Source organism: Meles meles, chromosome 11, assembly GCF_922984935.1.
Source record: "Meles meles chromosome 11, mMelMel3.1 paternal haplotype, whole genome shotgun sequence".
Taxonomy (NCBI): domain Eukaryota; kingdom Metazoa; phylum Chordata; class Mammalia; order Carnivora; family Mustelidae; genus Meles; species Meles meles.
The window spans coordinates 11,712,460-11,738,667 of NC_060076.1; the positions used below are offsets into that span (position 1 = coordinate 11,712,460).

General features: G+C 38.7%; 1 protein-coding gene and 1 non-coding gene across 5 annotated transcripts in view; both read left to right on the forward strand.

Annotated features, from left to right (window-relative positions):
- RC3H2 (ring finger and CCCH-type domains 2) overlaps positions 1-26,208 on the forward strand; it is a 56,328-nt gene that overhangs the window by 13,186 nt on the left and 16,934 nt on the right. For all 4 annotated transcript variants that reach the window (XM_046022816.1, XM_046022817.1, XM_046022818.1 and 1 more), the window contains exons 4-10: positions 3,109-3,342; positions 11,100-11,275; positions 14,926-15,126; positions 15,605-15,737; positions 15,851-15,969; positions 17,209-17,321; positions 25,337-25,645. In XM_046022816.1, the coding sequence (XP_045878772.1) occupies positions 3,109-3,342; positions 11,100-11,275; positions 14,926-15,126; positions 15,605-15,737; positions 15,851-15,969; positions 17,209-17,321; positions 25,337-25,645 (1,285 nt within the window). The remainder of the gene's footprint in view (positions 1-3,108; positions 3,343-11,099; positions 11,276-14,925; positions 15,127-15,604; positions 15,738-15,850; positions 15,970-17,208; positions 17,322-25,336; positions 25,646-26,208) is intronic.
- LOC123953697 lies at positions 15,408-15,518 on the forward strand. Its single transcript, XR_006820950.1, has one exon. It is a non-coding gene; the product is annotated as a small nucleolar RNA SNORD90 (small nucleolar RNA).

Here is a 26,208-nt window from a genome sequence, read left to right on the forward strand (position 1 = left end):
ATAGTGAATATAGACAGTACTAGAGAATTGGGTACAAAAGAGAAGAAAGAAAGGGGGCAGAGTCAGTAGGCAAAGATGGATGAATAAAAAGATTGACTTATTTTTAAGATGGATGAAATAACAGCATGCGTGTTTTTTTGTTTTGTTTTGTTTTGTTGTTTTTTCACTTTTTAAAATTTCTTTTCAGTGTAACAGTATTCATTGTTTTTGTACCACACCCAGTGCTCCATGCAATACATGCCCTCCTTATTACCCACCACCTGGTTCCCCAACCTCCCACCCCCTCCCCTTCAAAACCCTCAGGTGGTTTTTCAGAGTCCATAGTCTCTCATGGTTCATCTCCCTTTCCAGTTTCCCTCAACTCCCTTCTCCTCTCCATCTCCCCATGTCCTCCATGTTATTTGTTATGCTCCACAAATAAGTGAAACCATATGATACTTGACTCTCTCTGCTTGACTTATTTTACTCAGCATAATCTCTTCCAGTCCCGTCCATGTTGCTACAAAAGTTGGGTATTCATCCTTTCTGATGGAGGCATAATACTCCATCGTGTATATGGACCACATCTTCCTTATCCATTCGTCCGTTGAAGGGCATCTTGGTTCTTTCCACAGTTGGCGACTGTGGCCATTGCTGCAATAAACATTGGGGTACAGATGGCCCTTCTTTTCACTACATCTGTATCTTTGGGGTAAATACCCAGCAGTGCAATTGCAGGGTCAAAGGGAAGCTCTATTTTTAATTTCTTGAGGAATCTCCACACTGTTCTCCAAAGTGGCTGCACCAAAGTGGCTGCACCAACTTGCATTCCCACCAACGGTGTAAGAGGGTTTCTCCACATCCTCTCCACATCCCTTTCTCCACATCCTTTCCAACACATGTTGTTTCCTGTCTTGCTAATTTTGGCCATTCTAACTGGTGTGAGGTGATATCTCAATGTGGTTTTAATTTGAATCTCCCTGATGGCTAGTGATGATGATCATTTTTTCATGTGTCTGATAGCCATTTGTATGTCTTCATTGGAGAAGTGTCTGTTCATATCTTCTGCCCATTTTTTTTTAATTTTTATTTTTTATTTTATTTATTTATTTATTTGACAGAGAGAGAGAGATCACAAGTAGACAGAGAGGCAGGCAGAGAGAGAGGAGGAAGCAGGCTCCCCGCTGAGCAGAGAGCCTGATGTGGGACTCGATCTCAGGACCCTGAGATCATGACCTGAGCCGAAGGCAGCGGTTTAACCCACTGAGCCACCTAGGCGCCCCATCTTCTGCCCGTTTTTTGATATGATTATTGTTTTGTGTGTGTTGAGTTTGAGGAGTTCTTTATAGATCCTGGATATCAACCTTTTGTCTGTACTGTCATTTGCACATATCTTCTCCCATTCCGTGGGTTGCCTTTTTGTTTTGTTGACTGTTTCCTTTGCTGTGCAGAAGCTTTTGATCTTGATGAAGTCCCAAAAGTTCATTTTTGCTTTTGTTTCCTTATACTTTGGAGACATATCTTGAAAGAAGTTGCTGTGGCTGATATCGAAGAGGTTACTGCTTATGTTCTCCTCTAGGATTCTGATGGATTCCTGTCTCACGTTGAGGTCTTTTATCCATTTCGAGTTTATCTTTGTGTACGGTGTAAGAGAATGGTCGAGTTTCATTCTTCTACATATCGCTGTCCAGTTTTCCCAGCACCATTTGTTGAAGAGACTGTCTTTTTTCCACTGGAAATATTCGAAGATTATTTGACCGTAGAGTTGAGGGTCCATATCTGGGCTCTCTGCTCTGTTCCACTGGTCTATATGTCTGTTTTTATGCCAGTACCACGCTGTCTTGGTGATCACAGCTTTGTAGTAAAGCTTGAAATCAGGTAACGTGATGCCGCCAGTTTTGTTTTTGTTTTTCAACATTTCCTTAGCAATTCAGAGTCTCTTCTGATTCCATACAAATTTTAGGATTATTTGCTCCAGCTCTTTGAAAAATACTGGTGGAATTTTGATCGGAATGGCATTAAAAGTATAGATTGCTCTAGGCAGTATAGACATTTTAACAATGTTTATTCTTCCAATCCAAGAGCATGGAATGGTCTTCCATCTTTTCATGTCTTCTTCAATTTCTTTCATGAGTGTTCTGTAGTTCCTCGAGTACAGGTCCTTTACCTCTTTGGTTAGGTTTATTCCCAGGTATCTTATGGTTCTTGGTGCTATAGTAAATGGAATCGATTCTCTAATTTCCCTTTCTGTATTTTCATTGTTAGTGTGTAAGAAAGCCACTGATTTCTGTACATTGACTTTGTATCCTGCCACGTTACTGAATTGCTGTATGAGTTCTAGTAGTTTGGGGATGGAGTCTTTGGGGTTCCCCATATAAAGAATCATCATCTGCGAAGAGAGAGAGTTTGACTTTTTCATTGCCAATTTGGATACCTTTTATTTCTCTTTGTTGTCTGATTGCCGTTGCTAGGACTTCTAATACTATGTTGAACAAGAGTGGTGAGAGTGGGCATCCTTGTCGTGTCCTGATCTCAACGGGAAGGCTGCAAGCTTTTTCCCATTGAGGATGATACTTGCTGTGGGCCTTTCATAGATAGATTTTATGAAGTTCAGGAATGGCTTTATGAAGTTCAGGAATGCTTGTTTTTACTGTATGCTGATGGGAGCAGTCGGATAGAAAGGGAAGAAGTAATGATGTAGGAGAGAAGAGAGAATTGCTGGAGCATATCCTCAGGAAAAGGGATTATGATCTAAGAGCTTCCCATTAATTTGTATTTCTAAATGTCATGTATACAATAAAATTAGAGCTGTTATTAATCATACTTTTGATTAAAGTTTTCGTTAATTAACTGGATGGAGAACAGACTAAATAAATCCAAAGTACTCTCTTGAGGGACACATACAATTCAGAGAACAGGATACCTAAATAAAATTTGAAGTAACTGGAAATTAGACTCCTATTACCACAGAATAGTAATAGATAGATAGATAGATTCAGGACACACTTGTCGTTAAAACAGTAGAAGGACTCATTACAAAATATGGCTTCATAATTAAGTATGGATAACAAAAATTAACTTGTCTTACTTAATTGAAAAAAACTTTACTTTGTTTCCTTTCTCTTAAAGGTGTAGCTAGTTTGAACCAGAGTGCACTGAGCCGTCCAATGCAAAGGAAACTGGTGACACTTGTAAACTGTCAACTGGTGGAGGAAGAAGGTCGTGTCAGAGCGATGCGAGCAGCCCGGTCACTTGGAGAAAGAACTGTAACAGAACTAATATTACAGCACCAGAATCCCCAGCAATTGTCTGCCAACCTGTGGGCTGCTGTCAGGGCTCGAGGATGTCAGTTTCTGGGGCCAGGTAAGATAGATCACTATCTTGTCTCTCTTACTGGCTATCAGGGCAAGAGGATAATTTCTAGAGTTAGCTAAGAATCCAGATTCAACCCATCTTTATTTTTACATATCTTGACATAATTAAAGATAAACCAGTTTTTGTGATCATAATCTATGTGATAGTGCTTTAACATTTTAGAATAAATTTCTCATTTAATATTTAGCAGCCTTGAAAAGAAGTGACACAGGTCCACTTTTATATTTTAAAGAACTGAGTTAGAGAGGCCAGAGATTATACAGATAGTAAGTAAAGGAAAAGTAGAAGGTTTTTTTAATGTAAGAAATTTAAAAATTGTCTTTAAAAACTGGAAAACAGAAATTACAAACAAAAAAATAATAAGAACCACTGGGGATGATGCCTTCATAGTTATTACCATCTATATTCTATTTAAAAAATCTTAACCTATACCACGGTTATGAATGAAGTACACTTTTCTGTTACCTTTTAGAAGCTTTATTGTTTTACCTTTCTGATTTAGAACTTTAGTCAGGTAGAATTTTATGTGTGAGTGTGTGTGAAGGAAACTTTCAGTAAGTGACATGGGACAACTGAATAGATGTGGAAAAAGATAAAATTGGATATATTTCTTATACATCATAGCTACTTAAATTCCAAGTAGGCCATAAATATTTGTTATTTAAAAATGTATCATACAACTAATAAAGAATACAAGAGTGAATTCCTCTATAACTTAGTATAGGAAACACTATTTTTTTACTCCAAATCCAGAAGCAGTAACAGAAAAGACTGATACATGACTAAATATTTTTTCTAAGATTTTATTTATATATATGACAGAGAGAGAGAAGCGAGAGAGCTACACAAGTAGGGGGAGTGGGAAAGGGAGAAACAGGCTTCCCACCAAGCAGGGAGCCCGATGTGGGGCTCTATCCCAGGACCCTGGGATCATGACCTTAGCCAAAGGCAGACACTTAACTACTGAGCCACTCAGGCACCCTGACTGAATATTTTTTTAATTGAATCACAGAAAATGTCAGCAAAGTCAAAAAATGACAAACTTAGAAAAATGTTTGTATTCTATCACAAAGGGCTAATATAACTAATATGTAAGGTACTTCTAAAAACTCAAAAAAGATATCAGCCACCCAATTGAAAAATTGGCAAAAGGTATAAACAGAAAATGGATGAGAAAAAGTAATATAAATGGCCCTCAAACATACAAAATATACTCAGTGTTTCTCATATATAGCAAGAGAAATATTCATGAAAATTATATTGACCACCTCTCATGTATCAGATTGGTAGAATTCAGAAGTTTGACCTTATATTTTGTTGTCAGGGCTGTGGGAAAATAGGTACTTTCATCCAATAATGGTGGGAGTACTAAGTGGTACACATGTTAAAAAGAGGTATTCCACAGTGTCTACCAAAATCACCTATGCACTTATTCTTTGGCCTGACAGTTCCATTTCTACAAATCTTTGCCAAAGATACAACAAAAAAATATGGAATGCATAGTTTTTTTAGTTTTTTTTTTTTTTAAGATTTTATTTATTTATTTGACAGAGAGAGATACAAGTAGGCAGAGAGGCAGGCAGAGAGAGTGAGAGGGAAGCAGGCTCCCTGCTGAGCAGAGAGCCCGATGCGGGACTCGATCCCAGGACCCTGAGATCATGATCTGAGCCTAAAGCAGCGGCTTAAACCACTGAGCCACCCAGGCGCCCTTTTTTTTAGTTTTTATTTAAGTAATCTTTATACCCATCGTGGGACTCAGATTGACAACCCTGAGGTGAAGAGTTGTGTGGTCTTGTGACTAAGCCAGCCAGGTGCCCCAGAATGCATAGTTACAAAGTACTATTTGTAATAGCAAACATTTGGAAGCAACCTGAATGTCTATGAAGAAGAGATGTGTTTAATAAACTGGTATATCCTTCCAGTGGAGTACTATGCAGCTGTTGAAAGGAATGAGGACAATGCATATGTTTTGCTAGGATGTGATCTCTATATACATTAAGTTAAAAAAAAAAAAAAAAGCAAAAGGGGTGCCTGATTGGCTCAGTTAGTAGAGCATAGGACTCTTGATCTTAGGGTCATGAGTTCAAGCTCCATGTTGGGTGTAGAGCTTTACTTCGGGAAAAAAAAAACAAACCAAAAAAAACAGGCGCACCTGGGTGGTCCAGATGCTGGGATCAAGCCCCGCATCAGGCTCCCTGTTCAGCGGGGAGCCTGTTTCCTCCTCTCCCTGTGCTGCTACCCCTGCTAGTGCTCTCTCAGTCTCTCTGTCAGATAAATACATAAAATCTTTAAAAACAACAGCAAAGTGCAGAATAGTGTGCTTAATATATTATTTTTTATCTAAGAAAGGGAAAGAGAGACAACCATTGTCTCCTTTTCTTTATATTTTCCAAAAGAAACAATGGTAGGAGAAATTTAGAAGTAATAAACTTATATAGAGGAAGAAGGAACCAAGGGAAAGCAGGACAGAACTAGACCTTGCTCAGTGTACCGTATTTTATACTTGGGATTCATGTAAATATTTTATGTAATTACAAAACAATGTGTAGGGAAAATGAATTTTAAAAATTTAATTAAAAAGAGTAAGACAAAACAATACCTAAAAATAAAAAAGCTGAAACATACATTAAGTTGGTTGCATATTCATCTGGAGTGAATTATTGCAGGTGACTTTGGAACACAGTGTTTTTGATTTTTATGTTCTTAGTGGGATGTATAATCCTAAGGTATATTCAGGCACACAGTAGCATAAAGCAAGTAAGTAATTATGTTAATGCCATCAGGAACCAAAATTTTCAGCATTTAAAGGAAAAGATATGGGACGCCTGGGTGGCTCAGTGGGTTAAGCCTCTGCCTTCAGCTCAGGTCATGATCCCAGGGTCCTGGGATCAAGCCCCGCATTGGGCTCTCTGCTCAGCAGGGAGCCTGCTTCCCCCTCTCTCTCTGTCAAATAAATAAATAAAATCTTTAAAAAAATAAAATAAAAATAATAAAGGAAAAGATACAAGTGTAAAATCAGGGCACCTGGGTGGCTCAGTTGGGAGTTTGCCAGCTCAGATCACAATCCCAGTGTCCAGAGATGGAGCCCTACGTCAGCTTCTCCTCACTCTGGTCCTCCACCCCTGTTCATGTTCTCTCTCTCTTGCTCTCACTCTGCTCGCTCTCTCAAATAAATCTTTTTTAAAAAAGTATGAAATCAAAGAATTTATATAAAAACACTTTCATCTTAAATTTGAATTGTCAGTGTAAGTATAGACTCATTTACTTCTCCTTCTCTAAAAATGCCTATTCCCTAGATCTGTCCACTGAAAGGGCTTAGAAGCAATAAGTAGCTGTAGCACCCAGATTGTGACCCTTAATAAATACCATTGCCCACTAAAAAGAAGCAGGACTCTTTAGTCTTTAGTTAAATGCCATATTCCAGTTCTAGGGTAGGGAAGTACAAGTTAAACCTGGGAATTCTTCGGCTAAAAACCAAAAAGCTATTAAAGATCATTGGCATCTTGTCAGAATTAGGGCTTCCACTGTATATGAGTGGTACAGTTTGAACATCAAAATGGATAATGAATATAATGGATTAAAACATATAGAAACATGTTTTATGTTTTAAAAACACATGGAAATATATAGAAATCCATGATTTTGTAATGGTGATACAGGAAAAATTAATTGATTATCTTTGGCAGTTGCTAAATAATGCCAACACATTATTCTAGAAATTGCAAGAGTAGAATAAAAGTCAGGCATGTTTTTTCTGCCTTTCCTTTCCAAACTGTTTTCAAGGACAGTTTCTCAGGGTGTTGGGTGTAGCTTCCTCTTTAGCAAAATTCCAGCTAATAAATTTAGAAAAAAAGTGTTAAAATTAGAAAAATCACACATTTACAACCTCAAATGAATTAGTGGCTCTACATAAGAATTATTAGTGGCCGTTAAAACCATTAGATGTAAGGGCACCTGGGTGGCTCAGTGGGTTAAATAAACCTCTGCCTTCGGCTCAGGTCATGATCTCAGGGTCCTGGGATCGAGTCCCGCATCGGGCTCTCTGCTTGGCAGGGAGTCTGCTTTCTCCTCTCTCTCTCTGCCTGCCTCTCTGCCTACTTGTGATCTCTCTCTGTCAAATAAATGAATAAAATCTTTAAAAAAAAAACCACTAGATGGAAGGTTGCTGGGAAAATTTACTATAGATGCATGAGGCCTGAACCCACTGATCATTACTAAACCCACTAACATTACTAAAAGTGAGACATCTAGGCCTTAAGTGTCTCCTTGTGTCATATAGGGAATAATTAGTGAGCTTGGCAGAAAAACTAACAAAACCTCAAAAAACAAAAACTCATTCTGAATCTAATCAACCCTGTAGTTTACATGAAACAGGAGGTTAAATGAATATACTTAGAAATACTATAAGCACAAACTTAGCCAAATCAAGAATGTTGGGAATGGTTTAGAAAAATTATTTCTTCAAAAAATTCAGAGTAAAACTGTATTTTCACTTAAATGGGAAGGTGAAGGATAGTGGGAAGCTAGTGTAGATATATATTTATTTAAGCCTAAAGGCATATTAACAAAAACAATACGGACTTTATTTGGATACTTACTAAAGAAGGCAACTATAGGCAACTATAAGAAGAAATTGTTGAGACAGTGGGAAAAAATTCAACGTGGACTGGATATTAGATGATAGTAAGGATATATATTACTTTTTAAAAATTGATAACAGTATATAATTTTTTATGAAGTCCTTACATGTTAGAAATATATAATGAATTATTTAAGGGTGAAGTGCTGTGTTGTGTGGGATTTACATCAAAATACTCCAGCCAAAACCAACTGGAGAAGTGGGTAAGAACTGGCAACAGCTATCTTATGGGTTCATGTGATCTCTACTTTTATGTATGTTGAAAATTTTCCATAATACAAAGTTACGTTGAAAAAATAATTTTAAAAATCTACATTTATATGTAATTTAAGAATACTGCCTTTGGATTTCCTCATACTTATTTACCTGATCCAAGGAGCACTACACTGGGTATCAAATATCCTTTGTTCTACCCCGCAACAACAAAAAGACAACACAATATAAAAAATGGACCAAGAGCATGAATAGACATTTCTCCAGAGAAGGTACACACATGGCCAAAAAGCACTTGAAAAGATTCTCAGCGTCATTAGTCCTTAAGGAACTGTAAATCAAAATCACAATGAGATACCACCTCACATCAGCTAGGTTTGCTGTAATCTAAAAAGTGGAAAGAGTGGTGGTGAGCATGTAGGTGAAACTTGGGAAGCAGAAGGGTGCTGCCTCTGTGGAAAATGATTTCACAGTTCCTCATATACTCAGAGTTACCATATGACCCAGCAGTCCCACTCCTTGTGTATAAATCCCAAAGAACTGAAAACAGATTCAAGCTAATACTTGTACACCAGTGTTCACAGCAGCATTCGTCACAGTGGTCCAAAGGTGGAAGCAGTCCACACGTGTGTCAGCTGATGAACGGGTGGCCAGATGTGCTTTGAACACAAATAGAATATTATTCAGCCACAGAAAGAATTGAAACATATGAAATATTTTCATTTCTATATAAAGTCAGCATAAAAATTAAAAAATAATTAAAATCGATATATGCTACAATGTAGGTGAACTTCAGTAATACTATGTTAAGTGAAAGAAGCCAGAAAAAAGGTCCCATATTCTATGATTCCATGTATTTACAGTATCCACAAAAGTAAATTTATAGAATCAGACTACAGGCTAGTGGTTGTCAGAGGCTGGGGGGTTAGAGGCTGTGGGGAATGACTGAGTAATGGCTGTAGGTTTCCTAGATAGACCTGATGGTTATTCATGTGAATTGTATTTTCTAAAATGGTTAATTCTGTATAAAGTTTACCTCATTTTTTTTTTTTAAAGTCCTTGGTACAAGTACAATTTTGCTGCTAACTAGTTATGAACCTTGACCTCATTGCCTCCCTTGTAAAAGGGTTTGATTTTTTTTTTTAAGATTTTATTTATTTATTTGTCAGAGAGAGAGAGAGCATAAGCAGGCAGAGTGACAGGCAGAGGCAGAGAGAGAAGCAGGCTCCACGCTGAGCAAGGAGCCTGATGTAGGACTTGATCCCAGGACCCTGGGATCATGACCTGAGCTGAAGGCAACCGCTTAACTGACTGGGCCATCCAGGCGTCCCAAGGGTTTGATTTTTAATCCATATTCTAGATGAGCCCTCAGCTTTGTAGTTCCACTGTTTTAATTGAGAACCAACACACTTTCAACTTTTAATTTTAAAATAATTTCAGATTTACCCAGAAGTTGCAAGAGTAATGCAGAGAATTCCTGTATACTTCTAAAAAAAATTTTATAATTTTTAAATTTTTTTATAAACATATAATGTGTTATTAGCCCCAGGGGTACAGGTCTGTGAATTGCCAGGTTTACACACTTCACAGCACTCAGCCATAGCACATACCTTCCCCAATGTCCATAACCCAACCACCCTTCCCCTACCCCCCCTCCCATCCTGTATACGCTTTATCCACATTCACTAGTTTTTAATATTTTATTTATTACGTAGTTTGCCCTTATCCTCTTTTCTGAGCTATTTGAGAACAGGTTGCATATTTCAGTGCCCCGTTATCCCTTTATACTTCAATATATTTCCTAAAAACAAGGATACTGTCTAATTAACAACAGTATGTTCATCAAATTAAGAAAATTTAACTTACATGCCATACTAAAATCTAGTTTGCATTCCGATTTTGTCAATTATTCCAAAAATGTCTTTAATGGAATTTATTTTCTTCCAGAATATATTCCAGTCCAAGATCATTTATTCTATTTATTTGTCATCTCTTTTTAGTCTTCCTTAATCTGGAACCATTCTTCAGCCCTTCTTTGTCTGATGTTGGTATTCTTGAAGAATACAGGCAGTTATTTTTTTTTTAAAGATTATATTTATTTATTAGAGAAAGTGCATAAGCGGGTGAAGAGGGAGAAGCAGGCTCCCCACTGGGCCAGGAGCCTTACGTGGGGCTTGATTCTAGGATCTAGGATCATGACCTGAGCCAAAGGTAGACAGACACTTAAAGAGCTGAGCCCCCCCCAATTGTCCCCCAGGTGAGCCCCCCCAACTGCCCTGAAATAATAGGCAGTTATTTTATTAAAATTTCTTAATTTGAGTTTGTCTGCTATTTCCTCATGATTAGATTAGATTCAAATTATACTGTATACATCCCTGGCTGGAAAACAACATAAATTAATATAATAAATAATAAATTAATAATAAATTAATTTAGGTATTGCATCTGCAGGGTAATATCATGTGCAAAATTGTTGTCAGTCAAAGTAACAGTCTCAAGCATCAAGGAAAAATTACCATTTACCATAAAGCTACTACGTGTCCTTTATATGTTATTTAGTATGTCAGAGTATCTCTATGTATTTTGTAAATGAGGATTGTTTCTTCGCACTATAACATTATTATTATCTAGTTGATTATTAAATACCTGCAGAAGGTAAGTTTTACGTTCTGTTGACTTATGTTCTAAATGGTTGTTTAGTAGAAACTATATTTTGTTTGATTGCTTTTTAAGTAAACTGCATTTTTGTATGCATAATGTCCTCTTTTTGTGCTAATGAAATACAGACTGTGGATAATGGACACCCATGAACCTAATACCCCCTCCCCCCAAAAAAACTGACAGATGTGATCTGCAGGGTTTCTTATTTATTGTGAATTCATGTTTCTTCTAGCTATGCAAGAAGAGGCCTTGAAGCTGGTATTGCTAGCATTAGAAGATGGTTCTGCTCTCTCAAGGAAAGTACTGGTACTTTTTGTTGTGCAAAGACTAGAACCAAGATTTCCTCAGGCATCAAAAACAAGTATTGGTCATGTCGTGCAACTACTGTATCGAGCTTCATGTTTCAAGGTAAGTAGCAAACAACTATCTAGACAGTCCATGCCTGTGTATGAGACGGAGGCTTTCTAAAATGGGCGTTACCTGGTCTAGAGGCTCCAGAAATGCAGAATGCTTCCAAGAGTTGAAAGGAAACTTTGTTTTCCTTCTGCATTGCTTGCATCTGTCATACTGCCTCTTGAGCGTAAACATAGGTGAAGGTGTCAGTAACATAAACCAGAACGTAAGGAGGTAGTTTGGTAAACTTGACTCTCGGAATAATGAATGTAGGCTAAAGAAGTCTAATTCAAATGAATTTCCCATCTTAAAAGGAAAAACTCTGTAAAAATATGTAAAAGGTTGGTAAGTGTTTCCATTTCCTGTTACTATTTTTATTTTATTCCTTATTATTAGATTATGACCTTTAATCTGAAAATGGCCTATAATGTTGCCTTCAGGACAAGAGAGTGAAAAGTTGAGGTACATGCCCCACTCTGCATTTAGGAGGTGTGATTTTTTTGGGTATGTTTTGTTTTGGTGAAGAAGACGGAAAAACCCCAAGATATTTAGAAATGTGGTTGCATTGTCTTACAGACTTGTGGATGATTACGAGTATCGAGAGTGGTGGAAAGTAGGCTGAATCCTTGGAAGTTTCTGCGAGTTATAAGAGTAGGGGTTGCTGGCTGGATCTTGAGAAAGGCCCAAAGACTTGGAATTGCAAAGGTCCGTGGGCTTTTGTAAAAGTAAAACATCAAAATTTGAAAGCCAATGCTATTTTGCTGGTTTTACAGTCCAAGAGTGAAAACAGTAGAGACAGAAAAAAGTTTTTTTAGCAGATTGTTTAGTTTGAAATAACAGGTAATTGCTGGTGGAAATATGGAAATATGAACTCACTTATCTCCACTAATGAGGCTTGGACACTATCTCCTTGACAGTTACAGTGCTTGATTTTGTGTCCTTAAGGGCAGCGATAGAAATGAATCCCTGGTTCCTCACATATTATGTTTTCGGCTAAGCAGCCAAATTACAGACATCATTTATCATCCTGAAGTGACTGACTAGGTTCTCACACTGTGTATTCGTGACTTAATGTGTTTTTCTCTCATAGGAATCATACTGATTTGTGGTTTATGATAGTCATACATCTACAGTTGCTACGAATATCTGACATTTGAATAACACTAGTATAGAAAGTGATTTCAATTTTATGCTCTCATTTCATCCTCACTGACCCCTAGTTTAAAATGTTGAAGCAGTGTTTAGATTAATAAAAAGATATCATACTGATTGAACTGCCAAAAGGCCTCTCTTGGGTGTCATTTACTCTTGTAAAATCACCATTGTCAAAGGTCTTTCCTTGATTTTATAGGCTTAGAAATGTGAACTTTGTGGGTGCATACAGTAGAATCTTTCCTCAGGAACAGAACACCCTTAACCAAGGTCACCCACAACGGATGATTAGTTTTATTAATTTGTAATGAGAAGTGCAACTCTCACATGACTTAAATCATCATATTGTAGATATTTTCCTGCCAAAGAGTATTAAGCCTTTGCTTGAGTAGCATGGAATCAGCACAAGGGGAGTTACTGATTCCAACGTTTGATGCAGTGAATCCCAGCTGATGATCTGCGTCAGAATTATCTGTGGGGTTTTTAAAAGTATACATTCCTGGTCCCATTGGCAGATATATTCTGATTTGGTGTATCTGATGTGGGACTTGAGCATTCATGCATACTTTTTAAATTTGTGGTCTTCAAAGCCAGGAATTGTGATTACCTGAAATTGAAGTTTTTAATGCTTCACAGGTGATTTTGATGCATGGTAGTGAGAACTCTAATTTGACCAGCTCTGTTAGCCACTTGGGTCTGTCTTTACTACTCAGGTGAATAGGTGCTTAGGCTGCCTACTAGGCACCCTGTCGCCTATATGGTAGTTGGATGAGTGCTACTGTCGTCTGATGCTTGGGCTTCTTTCTTCTATTCTTTCTTCTATAGGTTGATAATTCTTTCTTTTGTTTTCTCAGTGTTTTTTTTTTTAAGTAGGTTAGGGTAGAATGTAGATTTTTATGACTTCTAAGTTATATACTCTGCTTACTCTTAAATTATACCTATGATTGTGTTGTTTAGAATTTTGGGTGTCCCATACTTTTCTATAATGTAATTACATATTCCCAAAGAGATTTTGAAGTGATACTGTTAATTCTCAGATGATAAGTTGATTTTCCCATCTTCATATTCTTGGGGTCATATTATTGTTGTCTCATGTGACAGCAACAGAAACAACTGGTGAGGTAGTTTGGAGGTATTTTCATTTCACCACTGAGGAAATCATGATTTTGAACAGTTTAAATGATTTGTCCAGTGTGAGTTTCAAAGTCTGTACTAGTCCTAGGTATTCTTTTTTTTTTTTTTTTTAAAGATTTTATTTATTTATTTGTCAGAGAGAGAGAGAGCCAGAGTGAGCACAGGCAGACAGAGAGGCAGGCAGAGACAGAGAGAGAAGCAGGCTTCCCGCCGAGCACGGAGCCCGATGTGGGACTCGATCCCAGGACGCCGGGATCATGACCTGAGCCGAAGGCAGCCGCTTAACCAACTGAGCCACCCAGGCGTCCCCTAGTCCTAGGTATTCTGAATCCTAGCCAAGTTTCAAATTTCATTATGCAAGTTTTAGATAAATGATATCATTATTGTGGAAATTATCTAGTTATATATTTGCATATTTGGAGAATTAGACCATTTCAGTAGGGTATGTGAAACTGTAAGCTTTTGAATTTATGTTTTATAAGTGACTTAAGTCAGGTATAAATAAAGGCTGTATAAATATCCTAATGATCATTTTTGTTTTGATAGAAAATTTCTTTTTTTTCCTCCAAAGATTTTATTTGTTTATTTGAGAGAGAGAGTGAGAACATGAGAGGGGTGAGGGACAAAGGGAGAAGCAGACTCCCTATGGAGCAGGAGCCCAATGTGGGGGTTGATCCTGGGACTAGGGGATCATGACCGGAGCTGCAGGCAGACGCTTAACCAACTAAGCCACCCAGGCGCCCTGATAGAAGATTTCATAATCGTCACGTGACAGTGCTAATATATTTCTATCCATTGGCTGGAGTGATTTGTCATTACTCTGCTTAAAAGTTCTCAGTGGCCTCCCATTCCCTTCAGTGTAATATATAAACTTCTCACCACAGTTTTTAAGGCTCTCTGATTCTTCTCTAGCCTCTATCATAGCCTTCAATTCTGTGTGCTTTGCTCTTTGATTTTTCTGTTTCACCACTTGCTACTCTTGTTAGGATTCTGTTTCTTACCTGGAAACTCCTATTCATTTGTCAAGACTCCATTTACTCTCTTATCCCTTCCTACTCCCCCAAGTCAGATTTAATTGCATCTCCTTATATTGCCATGGAGCATTATAATAGCATTATAATAGCATGTATACTATAATTTTCTGTTTAGAAGTGTCTTCTCTGTTAGCTCCTGTGTTCATTGAAAGAAATTTAAAACTGTGTGCTGGGTTATGTAAGTTCTGCTTCATTCCAAAAAGAATTTGTGATGAGGATATTCTCTTCATCTCACCTTCTTTTGTCTGGTATCTGGTATCTCTACTCTCCCCACAGAAAATTCGCTGGAGAAGCAGGGAGAGCAGACCAATTTGATGGCCTTTGTTTCTCCTTTCTATTTTTTAGGTTACCAAAAGGGATGAAGACTCTTCCCTGATGCAGCTAAAGGAAGAATTTCGGAGTTATGAAGCATTACGCAGAGAACATGATGCCCAAATTGTTCATATTGCTATGGAAGCAGGACTCCGTATTTCACCCGAGCAGTGGTCCTCACTTCTGTATGGTGACTTGGCACATAAATCACACATGCAGTCTATCATTGATAAGGTTTGTGAAATTAGTGATGTTTGTTTTATATCCTTGCTCTTACTTAGAAGAGCGTTCCAATGTTCTAAAGGAACTAAAGAGACAACTAGTTGGAGAGTCCTATGTTTTTAAATATCTGACTCTATTTTCTTTATTTCTTTTTATTATTTTTTTAACTTTCAAAATAAGTGACAGGAGGCAGTGGGGAAGCGCATACAGGGTAGTAGCGTAAAAGCAGCCTGGCTTTCAGAATCTGTGGTTAATATGTGTTTTGACCTCAGAGAGCGAATATGGCTTATAATAAGTAAGTTTTCTAAGTGTCTAATGATGAATTTCATAGGGCAGATTCTGAGGTGAAAATTTCATTCATCATTGATACTCCTACTATGGAATCTGAAGACACTTGAAAACCTGTTTAGTATGTTGACTAAATAAAGCATTTGAATACAGATGTGTCATGAGAACCAGAGTAAAAGCCATCCTGTTTTCTGTTTGGTAGCTGCAGTCTCCAGAATCATTTGCAAAGAGCGTCCAGGAATTGACAATTGTTTTGCAACGGACGGGTGACCCAGCTAACTTAAATAGACTGAGGCCTCATTTAGAACTTCTTGCAAACATAGACCCTAATCCAGGTATGTGAAAAAATACTCAGTTGCTTACACTTTTTCTACCCTTGAGGTAAATAACACAAGAGAATTACTGCTAACAAATTCTTCCCCCCCATCCCCTTGACGGCTTATTTTAGATGCTGTTTCGCCAACTTGGGAGCAGCTAGAAAATGCAATGGTAGCTGTTAAAACAGTGGTTCATGGCCTTGTGGACTTCATACAAAATTATAGTAGAAAGGGCCATGAGACACCTCAGGTAAGCACATACATTGCACTTCTGACTGCTGTTGCCTCTAACAGAGGTTCATCCTGAACATCTTGAACAAGCTTTTCAGTTAATGGACTTCTTACATGACTGTGCTCTTTTATCTTATCTCTGTTCTTTTGGGAGAAACTCGAGTTTTAGTATACCTGATAAATAATTGCTAGCACAGCAACCATTGGGAGAGTATCTTGAATATGAGTTCACGGTCAGTGTTTTTGACGGAGTATAGATCGATGATTCTTTCCAGACATTTTGCCTAATTCTTCTCTAATTTAGGGAAATTGGTACTTTTTTCTCGATTGCTCTCATACAAATAAATCTGTTTGTAAATGTGTGGAGTTTGAATTTTTAAAATATTTGCAATGTACTTTAGAAGGAGTTGTTTAAGGTATAATCGTTTATTCTAATAATGATGCCCATTTATTACGTCACTGTGAGCCAAGTTCCTATGTTTGGTATTTTATTTATATGATTTCTAATCCTCATAGCCACCTGCAAGATAATTGCTGTTCCCAAGCTGAAATGTAAAGAGCTTAAATAACAAATCTAAGGTCCTGGTGGCAGTAAGTGACAGAGCTGGGATCAAATCTACTCAAAAGTGATCTTTTCACCCTTTTACCCTTATTCTATTGGAAAACATTGTAATAGTCAAACATTAACTGATGGATAAATGTTTCACCGTCATTAAGGTCGCAGAATTAACAATGCCATCTTAAATTTTGATGCAGTTATGATGAGGTTCTTATATTTTGCCTCATTGTTTTTATGAACTTAAATAGCTCCAAGCCTAAGAAGAAAGTCATACCCTAAAGCTGACAAATAATTTGGTTTCATAAATTTTCACTTTCAATGGAAATCATATTCTACCTCTTCTGGGAAAGTTTAAGTGGACAAAGCTTATGGCCTTTAAATGCTTTTTAAATCATATGTTTTGGTATCATTTTAAGACAGCAGTGAATTAAGAAAATCTTTTATTTTTGTGGGCATTGTATTGCCTGACAAATAAATAGATATAACATTTGAACCAGGTTCAGATAATCCTCAGAAGGAATATTTACAGCAGTTCAGAGTTCATTACCTATGTAATGCCTAATGGGAAATGGTGGAATGGCAGTTGTTTCAGCACACGAATAACTTCTCTAACCTGAAAAAGAACTAAAGTGGTAAATCATAAAATTCTGAAATCCCAAGTGTCCTCACTTTTCCACACTCCGATTTTCTTTTTTGTAGCCTCAACCAAACAGCAAATACAAGACTAGCATGTGCCGAGATCTGCGTCAACAAGGAGGGTGTCCCCGAGGAACAAACTGTACTTTTGCCCATTCTCAGGAAGAGCTTGAAAAGTAAGTTATGGAAATTCTTTTTCAGATGGGTTTAATTTGGGATCATTATGAAAGTGTCCTATGTAGTCTTAAAGCTAGTGGTGGGTTTTGCAGATGTGATTCATTGTAGAGTTCCTTAGATTGCAAGATAATCTTTTCTTTTGAAACCATCTGGGAGCAAGAGTAACATGATAAGTGATTTAGAACCTTATTCAAGGGTCATACATTAGACCATTATTTCGCTGGAATCCATGTTTTTGCTAAGCACCTGTGCAGAACAAAAACACCCCTCCATGCAATCTTACTTGCTCAGGTTCAGCTGAAGCAAAGTCACAGGTAAAACAGTACAGCAGATACATTTTCTTTTTATGGCTTTTGGTCTCTTTAGCATACGTATTGTCCAAAATTCTGGGTTTTGTTTTGTTTTTTTAAGATTTTATTTATTTGAGAGAGATTGAGCGTGAGCTGGGGAGAAGGGCAAAGGGAGGAGCGGAAGAAGCAGTAGATGTTGTTCCATTCCCCTCTCCCTGAGCAGGGAGCCCATCGCGGGCCAGGTCCCAGAATCCTGAGATATGGTCTGAGTTGAAGGTGAACACTTAACCAACTGAGCCACTCAGGTGCCCCTGTTGTTCTATTTCTTAACCAAAACATTCATCATTGAGATCTTGCCAAAAATTGGTTCCAGCCTTTCTATCAAATCAGCCTGTGTATCAACTCTTAATGGACATCTCTTGTTTTTAGAAACTTTAAGCTCAAGTTGAGCTAATTTTCTCCTCCCATATATCCTCTCCCACCTTTCATTCTACTCTCCCTCGGGGTACCCTGTCCAGTCAGCTACACATGCCACGTTAAAGACACCATCTTTGTCACCTTTCTCTCACCTACTTAGTCAAGGAGTTCAGCTTCCTGCCTGTGTGTTCATTTCTGAACTCTTCTTTCCAGCCTTATAGTCCAAATTATCATCCCCTTTTCTCAGTTTGCCATTGCCTCCTAACTAGTCATACAGCTGTTGTTGCCTACCCCCAAACCCATCATTCCCCACAAAACAAGGAGAACTTTGTATATTAAGCTCATTGCAAATAATGAGAAGCAGGGATTTCTCATTATCCTGTGGATCAAGTTATAAAATCTAGATTGTGGACCCTGCATCATCATCTACCATCTTTCTGATCTCATCACAGTGCTCCCAAATTGTATTCTGTACTCAGACCACGCTTTCCTTCTGTCAGTCTCTGGAATGCAGAATGCTCCTTCCCACCTCAGGTCTTCTATGTCATGCTGTTCCTTGGGGCCTCGCCTTTGGAGCTTTTCTTTCACCTAGCTTATCTTTCACTTTTTGGGGGGATCTTCCCAATGTTACATACTAAACCAGGTTCCTCTTTGTCATGCTTATCGGTAAATTTTAGTGGTTGGCAAACTTTTATGTCAAGGTCCAGATAGTAAATATTTTCATTTTGGTGGATCATACAGTGAACTGTCACAACCACTCAATTCTGCCGTTGTAGCAAAAAAGCCACCATAGTGCATAAAACGGGCATAGCTGTATACTTTGTTTACAAGAACAGGCAGTTTTGGCACACAAGAGGTAGCCTGCTGACCTCTGGTCTATTGACTGTCTGCCTCGTTGCCGTGTAAGCTCAGTGGACTGTATCTGTATCTGTCTTGTTGATTACGGTCGCCTCTCCTCAGTTGCTAGCACTGGCCCCTGCACCAAATGAGCTCCACAGCAGCAGCAACATGATAGATGATACATGTGTGTGCATTAAAAAGGAGAAACGTGGTTCTCTTTTTCCCCCCTACTGGAAGAGCCTAGAGAGGTTGCAGGAGTCCTCTGCTGTTTGCACGCAGTCTAAGCAGCTCTGTGTACAGAGTTTTATGTCAGGCTGTTTTTTTGAGACTCTAGGAGATCTATTAAGCTTGCCCATACCTGAAATAGAGCTTCTTAGCTAAAATAGAACTTTTTAGGGGACCTTGCTTAGGAGTACTTAGACTTCACAAGGTCAGAGGAGAAACTGATTTCATTGCCATTCCACCCATAACTGGTGCCCCAGCTGAAAAGCCATTTCACCTCTTACATCTTTAAGCTGGTTTTCTACTCTCCATCTCCATTACCTACTTCAGAATTTTATTATCTTGTCTGAAATTATAATAGTAGTAGTATAAAAATAATAATTATAGCCAAATTAACTGGTCTCTTTGGTGTCAGGTACCATTTTTAGTTTTTCACATGTGTTTACTCAATTTATCCATTAAGTACTCTACTGGCCTTTAACCTGGCATCTATGTTCAACCTGGCTATTTCATTGCTACTCAGATTTTCTTTTGCAAATAAGCATCTAATCATGTCCATCTTCTGCTTTACATTCTAAATTGGTTCCTTAGTTATCATGGGATCTGGTCCTAATGTAGCTTTCCAGCCTTACCCTACCTTTTGCAGTCTTTATAATTTTAAGGTACATCTCGTTAGTCACTGTTTACTACTACACAAATTCTTTCAGCTTTCCCTTGTTGTTCCTCTGTATCATATGCTTTTCTCTTTTCTATTTGGAGAGCTCCTGTTCCTCATCAAACTCAGATGTCAACTTCCTTCTGAGGACTTCTTGACTGCCCAGGCAGAGTTAGTTGCTTCCTTCTCTGTGCTGGTGTAGTGCTTTATACTTTATAACATCCAGTTCTCTTCTCATATCGCAGCTATTTATTTGCATGTTTGTATTTTCACTGGACTTCGTTTATCCTCTGGGTAATTAATCTTGATATTTTTTGCACTTAGCAAGTATCTGATACATATATTCGGTATATTTATGTTGAAAGAACAAATAATCTACAATTCATATTTTCACACAGCCTCACATTCTTTGTTGCTGTGTGAAAAAAGAAGAAGAAAAAACAGGATGGTAGAAAGGATTCAGGAAGTGGAAGATGTCACTATCCTGTTGGCTAAAAAAATACATGTTGCTGGGGCGCCTGGGTGGCTCAGTGGGTTAAAGCCTCTGCCTTCGGCTCAGGTCATGATCTCAGGGTCCTGGGATCGAGCCCCGCATCGGGCTCTCTGCTCCGCAGGGAGCCTGCTTCCTCCTCTCTCTCTGCCTGCCTCTCTGCCTACTTGTGATTTCTGTCAAATCAATAAAATTAAAAAAAAAAAACAAACATGTTGCTACCTATAGAACCTTTGTCTTATTTCATGTAGTACACCAGGAAGAAACATTCGTTTTACTTAAAATTAATTTTACTCCAGCCTGCTTTCACTACGGTGCATCTCTCTAACCAAACTTAATGTAAATTCCCAACAATCTCCTAAAAATAAATATTTATGTGAATGTATCTTAGAATATAGAGTATTAGAATTGTGTTTCCAAGAGTTGCTACATTCTGGAAAGTGTCAAAAGTCTGGGATCAACCAGTTCAACAAATATGTATAAAAATGATTGTTAAGTGCTAGGTACTATTTGAGGTGCTTCTAGTGGAGGAAGAGGAACAGTAAACATGTAAACACAATTTCAGTTACTGATAGCATACTTAACGTCTGAGTTAGAAACAAATTTGGCATGCGTGGGAAATACAAACAAGACCAGTGTGGCTGGAAGATGGGGAACGAGAAGAATGACATAAGATTAGAGAAGTAGGCAAGGGCCAGGTCTTACTGGCTTTATGGACCATGGTGAGGAATTTGGAAGGCGTTGTAGGATTTTATTCAAATGCAACAACGAGGTTTTTTTTAAAAAAATCTTACTTAATTTTTGAGTAAGCTCTTTGCCCAACCTGGGGCTTGAGCCCAGGAGCCTGATCAGATCTAGGCTCATTTGCTAGCAACTGAGCCAGCCAGCCACCTTGCAACAATGAGATTTTAATTTTGCCTTAGAAATGTCACTAAGTGTCTGCATGGCTGGAGACCAGCTAAACTACTATAGTGGTTCAGGCACAAGATTGATATCTTGGTCCTAGGACCATAGTAATGGAAATGATGAAAAGTGGGCAGATTGGGGATGTATTTCAGAAGTGAGGCTGATAAGACCGATAGGTTGAATACGGACTTTAAAGAAAAGAGAAGAATCAAGAATGACTCAAAGGTTTGGGACCTGCATAACCAAGTAGTGTGTTTTACTGAGATGGGAAATGCTTTTGGGGTAGAAAATCAGTAGTTAGTTCTCTTGGCCATATGAAGTTAGAGGCTTACTCCACATTCATGCAGCAAACATGTGTTGAACACCTAGTATGCACAGGCACTGTATAATGTGCTGAAAATAGAGATGTGGGTACGAAAGGCAAAAATCCTTGCTCTCATGGGGCTTACAGTGTAGTAGAGAAGATTGACATAAAGCAAATAAATAGAAAGCATAATACCTGGTACTGACCCATGCTGTGAAGCGAAATAACACAAGGTATGGAGAAAGGGAACGATTGGGAAGGGGGAGATATTTTAGATAAGATGGTCTGGGGAGGTGTCTCAGAGGATATGACATGTAAGGAGACACCTAAGTGAAGTGGTGGTGCACTGAACAACAGATCGTTATAGGAAGTCTTTTTGAAGGCAGATGGGCTTGGCATCTGGAGCTCAAGTAGAGAGATGGGCCCTTGGTAGAACCCAAGTGGCAAGATTGGCCTGAGTTAGGAGCAGGAGCTCTTCATCCCTTTTTTTGAGGAACATGTAGTTAACAGATGCAGGAAGGTTACTGGAATTGGTGGTAAAAGAAGTAGTTCTCCTCTGGTTCCATCTGTTTTCTCTGTGAAGTGGGAGGCGGTATCATCAGTAGCGGAGGAGCTGTGGAGAGTGGAGGTGGAAAGGATGTTAGAGATGAGAAAGTGAGTTTAGTAGAGAAGTGTATTAATGTATTGCTTGGCCATTTTAAATAATTGATCATAATTTTGAAAGGAGTCTAGAAAGCGTGATGGCATGGTTTTTCTCCACCAGCATTCAGCTGCTGAGGAGCAGGCCCAGAATGAGAGATGAGGGTTTTACCGGGTGAGTTCGGGGAGAGTGAGCCAACGGAGTGGAAGGTATTTACAAGGGAGGAATTAATGGCAGATAGTGGATTCAAAGACGGGTAAGGCAGGGAGTGAGTACTTCAGGGAGCTCAAAGATGACTTTAAAAGAGGTCCAGACCCTAAGTCCAAGTCTTTAGCTGCCTAGTTGCTAGAAGTTCAACATGTATCCTGACTTGTCACTGAACTTTACCTCCCTTAGTTGAGGTTTCACTTCTTAGACCGCTTCTAAGATAGTCACAGTCACAACTTTGCCGGCCAGAGTAATCTTAAGGATAGCTGAGATTTGTCCTTTGAGGACGGGAAGCAAGGAGCAACTGGGTATTTTGTGCAAGAACCTTTTGAGGTGAAGAATGAAGAGTAGGTTTCAGAGAGCATGTTGAGGAAAGTGCAGGCCTCTCCACACTACCAAATGGCCTTTCTAAAGTAGACGTTTACTCGTCCCCTCTTCGTAATCAGTGGCCCCCAGAATCTCTGAGCTGACATATATCAAGTGGCTGTAATCTCTTCTTCTTCTTTTTTTTTTTTTTTAACTTTGTGTTCTGTCACTGCACTCTCAGCCAGTCTCATCTGGGGACACTTGGCTTTTATTGAGCTCCCACATGTCTGTCAGAGTGTGTGTGTTTGTGTGTGTGTGTGTGTAAATGAGAGAGAATGAGAGAGGGAGGGAGAAGAACAGGATTGAGTAATGAGGCTGTTTATAGATACTGAGGGACTGAAAGGGAGGCTGTTGTGAAGGCATTGCTCATCAATAACACTATTTATATTTAATTACCATATGTTTGATTGTATAACATTAGTATCAGACTAATTTAGGCATATGTAATTGTGACTTCAAATGTGTGTAGTCGTTTTCTATTCATGTAACAGTTGTTCCTCACTTTAAAGTATTAGAGGAAACATTGACTAGGACTACATTAGAATGAAGTTTTTGAACTGTACAAGTGGAAACAAATTTTCTTAAATTGACTTCAAGATCAGATTGCTGTATATATTAAATGTGTTATATCTGTGGGGTGCCTGGGTGGCTCACTGGGTGGAAGCCTCTGCCTTCAGCTCAGGTCATGATCCCAGGGTCCTGGGATCGAGCCCCGCATCGGGCTCGGGGAGCCTGCTTCCCTTCCTCTCTCTCTGCCTGCCTTGTTTGCCTACTTGTGATCACTGTCTGTCAAATAAATAAATACAATCTTTAAAAAAAAAAAAAGAGTGGGGGGTTAGGGGGATAGGAGAAGAATAAATGAAACAAGATGGGATTGGGAGGGAGACAAACCATAAATGACTCTTAATCTAACAAAACAAACTGGGGGTTGCTGGGGGGAAGTGGGGTTGGGAGAGGGGGAGGGGGTTATGGACATTGGGGAGGGTATGTGCTATTGTGAGTGCTGTGAAGTGTGTAAACCTAGTGATTCACAGACCTGTACCCCTGGGGATAAAAATACATTATATGTTTATAAAAAAAAAAAAAAAGAAAGGATGAATACCCAGCTTTTGTAGCAACATGGACGGGACTGGAAGTGATTATGCTGAGTGAAATAAGTCAAGCAGAGAGAGTCAAGTATCATATGGTTTCACTTATTTGTGGAGCATAACAAATGACATGGAGGACATTGGGAGATGGAGAGGAGAAGGAAGTTGAGGGAAATTGGAAGGGGAGGCGAACCATAAGAGACTGTGGACTCTGAAAAACAACCTGAGGGTTTTGAAGGGGTGGGGGTGGGAGGTTGGGGGAACCAGGTGGTGGGTAATAGGGAGGGCACGTATTGCATGGAGCACTGGGTGTTGTGCAAAAACAATGAATACTGTTATGCCGAAAAAATAAATAAATAAATTTAAAAAAAAAGAGTGTTATATCTGACTACTATAAATAAAACCCTGAAATTACTATCAGAAAAGCCTTTAATTCAAATAACTTTTTTACTTTAGGCATAAACTAATCTGAAAAATATAATACTACATTTCCATATTTTGGTACAGTGTTTAAGAATGAGCTTTGGTTTTATAATTTTTAAAGGGTTTTTTTTAAAGATTTTATTTATTTATTTGACAGACAGAGATCACAAGTAGGCAGAGAGGCAGGCAGAGAGAGGGGGAAGCAGGCTCCCCGCTGAGCAGAGACCCCCGATGTGGAGCTCCATCCCAGGACCCCAGGATCATGACCCGAGCTGAAGGCAGAGGCTTTAACCCACTGAGCCACCCAGGCGCCCCATAATTTTTTTTTTTAAAGATTTTATTTAGGGGCGCCTGGGTGGCTCAGTGAGTTAAAGCCTCTGCCTTCAGCTCTGGTCATGATCCCGGGGTCCTGGGATCCAGCCCCACATCAGGCTCTCTGCTCAGCAGGGAGCCTGCTTCCTCCCCTCTCTCTGCCTGCCTCTCTCTTTGTGATCTCTGTCTGTCAAATAAATAAAATCTTTTTTAAAAAAAGAAATAAAGGTTTTATTTATTTATTTGACAGAGATCACAAGTAGGCAGAGAGGCAGGCGGGGGGTGGGGGTGGGGAGGCAGGCTCCCTGCTAAGCAGAGAGCCTGATTCGGGGCTCGATCCCAGGACCCTGGAATCATGACCTGAGCCGAAGGCAGAGGCTTTAACCCACTGAGCCATCAGGTGCCCCGGTTTCAGAATTTTTTAAAATTTATATAATACTCTCAACAATTTGGTAATAACAGAATTTTGTCAACTTTTTCATCCCTTTTCATTTGGCATTGCTAAATAAATTTGGTATGGTTCCTTTCATTTTTTGTATAGTATACTTTATATTCCAATTATGTAAAATTTTCAAAAGGATCTCTTACTCCCTCAAAAGTCTTCTTTGAATACATGTGTATTGTGCTTGCTGTGTTAACTGTGTGCCTACATACATGTATGGGTGTATGTGTGGCATATATATTTTCATGTGGCAGCTATCACAGTGGAGTTTGATGTAGGCTGTATTTGATATTTAGCTGAAGAAACTTCTTTAAATCTGTTCCTCCTATTTTTTTCTAGTTGTCCATTTTTTCTCCCTTCAGAGTAAGATTTAGTGAAATATTCACCGATATGTTGATTATTTTTGAAACAGGTATCGATTAAGGAACAAAAAGATCAATGCAACTGTAAGAACATTTCCTCTTCTAAATAAAGTTGGTGTAAACAACACTGTCACAACCACAGCCGGAAATGTCATTTCTGTCATAGGAAGTTCTGAAACAACGGGGAAAATTGTTCCAAGTACAAACGGAATTTCAAATGCAGAAAACAGTGTTTCCCAGCTAATCCCACGTAGTACTGACAGTACGCTAAGAGCTCTGGAGACTGTGAAGAAGGTGGGGAAGGTTGGCACTAATGGTCAGAATGCTACTGGGCCTTCTGCAGAGTCTGTCACTGAAAAGTAAGTATTGGGTAAAAATGGTTACTTTGAGTTTTTTAGAAATGCATGAGTATTTTTATTTACCCTAAGGAAAAACAGTTAATCAGAATTTTTATGCAGAATGTTTCACCTTAAAGAAAGCACTAAATACCAAAAAAATTGAGTTCTAGTCCTGGCTCTGCAGTTGAATAGCTCTGTGGCCTTGGAAAGTCACTTCATCTCTGGGTTTTGTTTTCCTTGACTATAAACTGAAGAGGCTGGATCAGAATTGGGTTGGTTTTTTTTTTTTTTTCACACTTACTTCCTTGAACTTTAGAGTCGAGTCCATAGAAGTGCCTGAAGGGAACTAAGTAAAAACCTAAGCAAGGTGAGATGCTGAGCCTCCAGCCTCCAGACTCTGCTACAGTCAGAACAGTTCCTCTCTGTACTCCATAACGATTGGTGGTAGTTAAGAGGATACTCTTGGGAGCCGAACTCTCTGGGTTCAAAATCCGGCTTACTGTTTTCTAGCTATTTGATCTTAGGCCAATTAATCTGTCTTCCTCAGTTTATTCATCCATAAAGTCTGTGCAATAATAGCAACT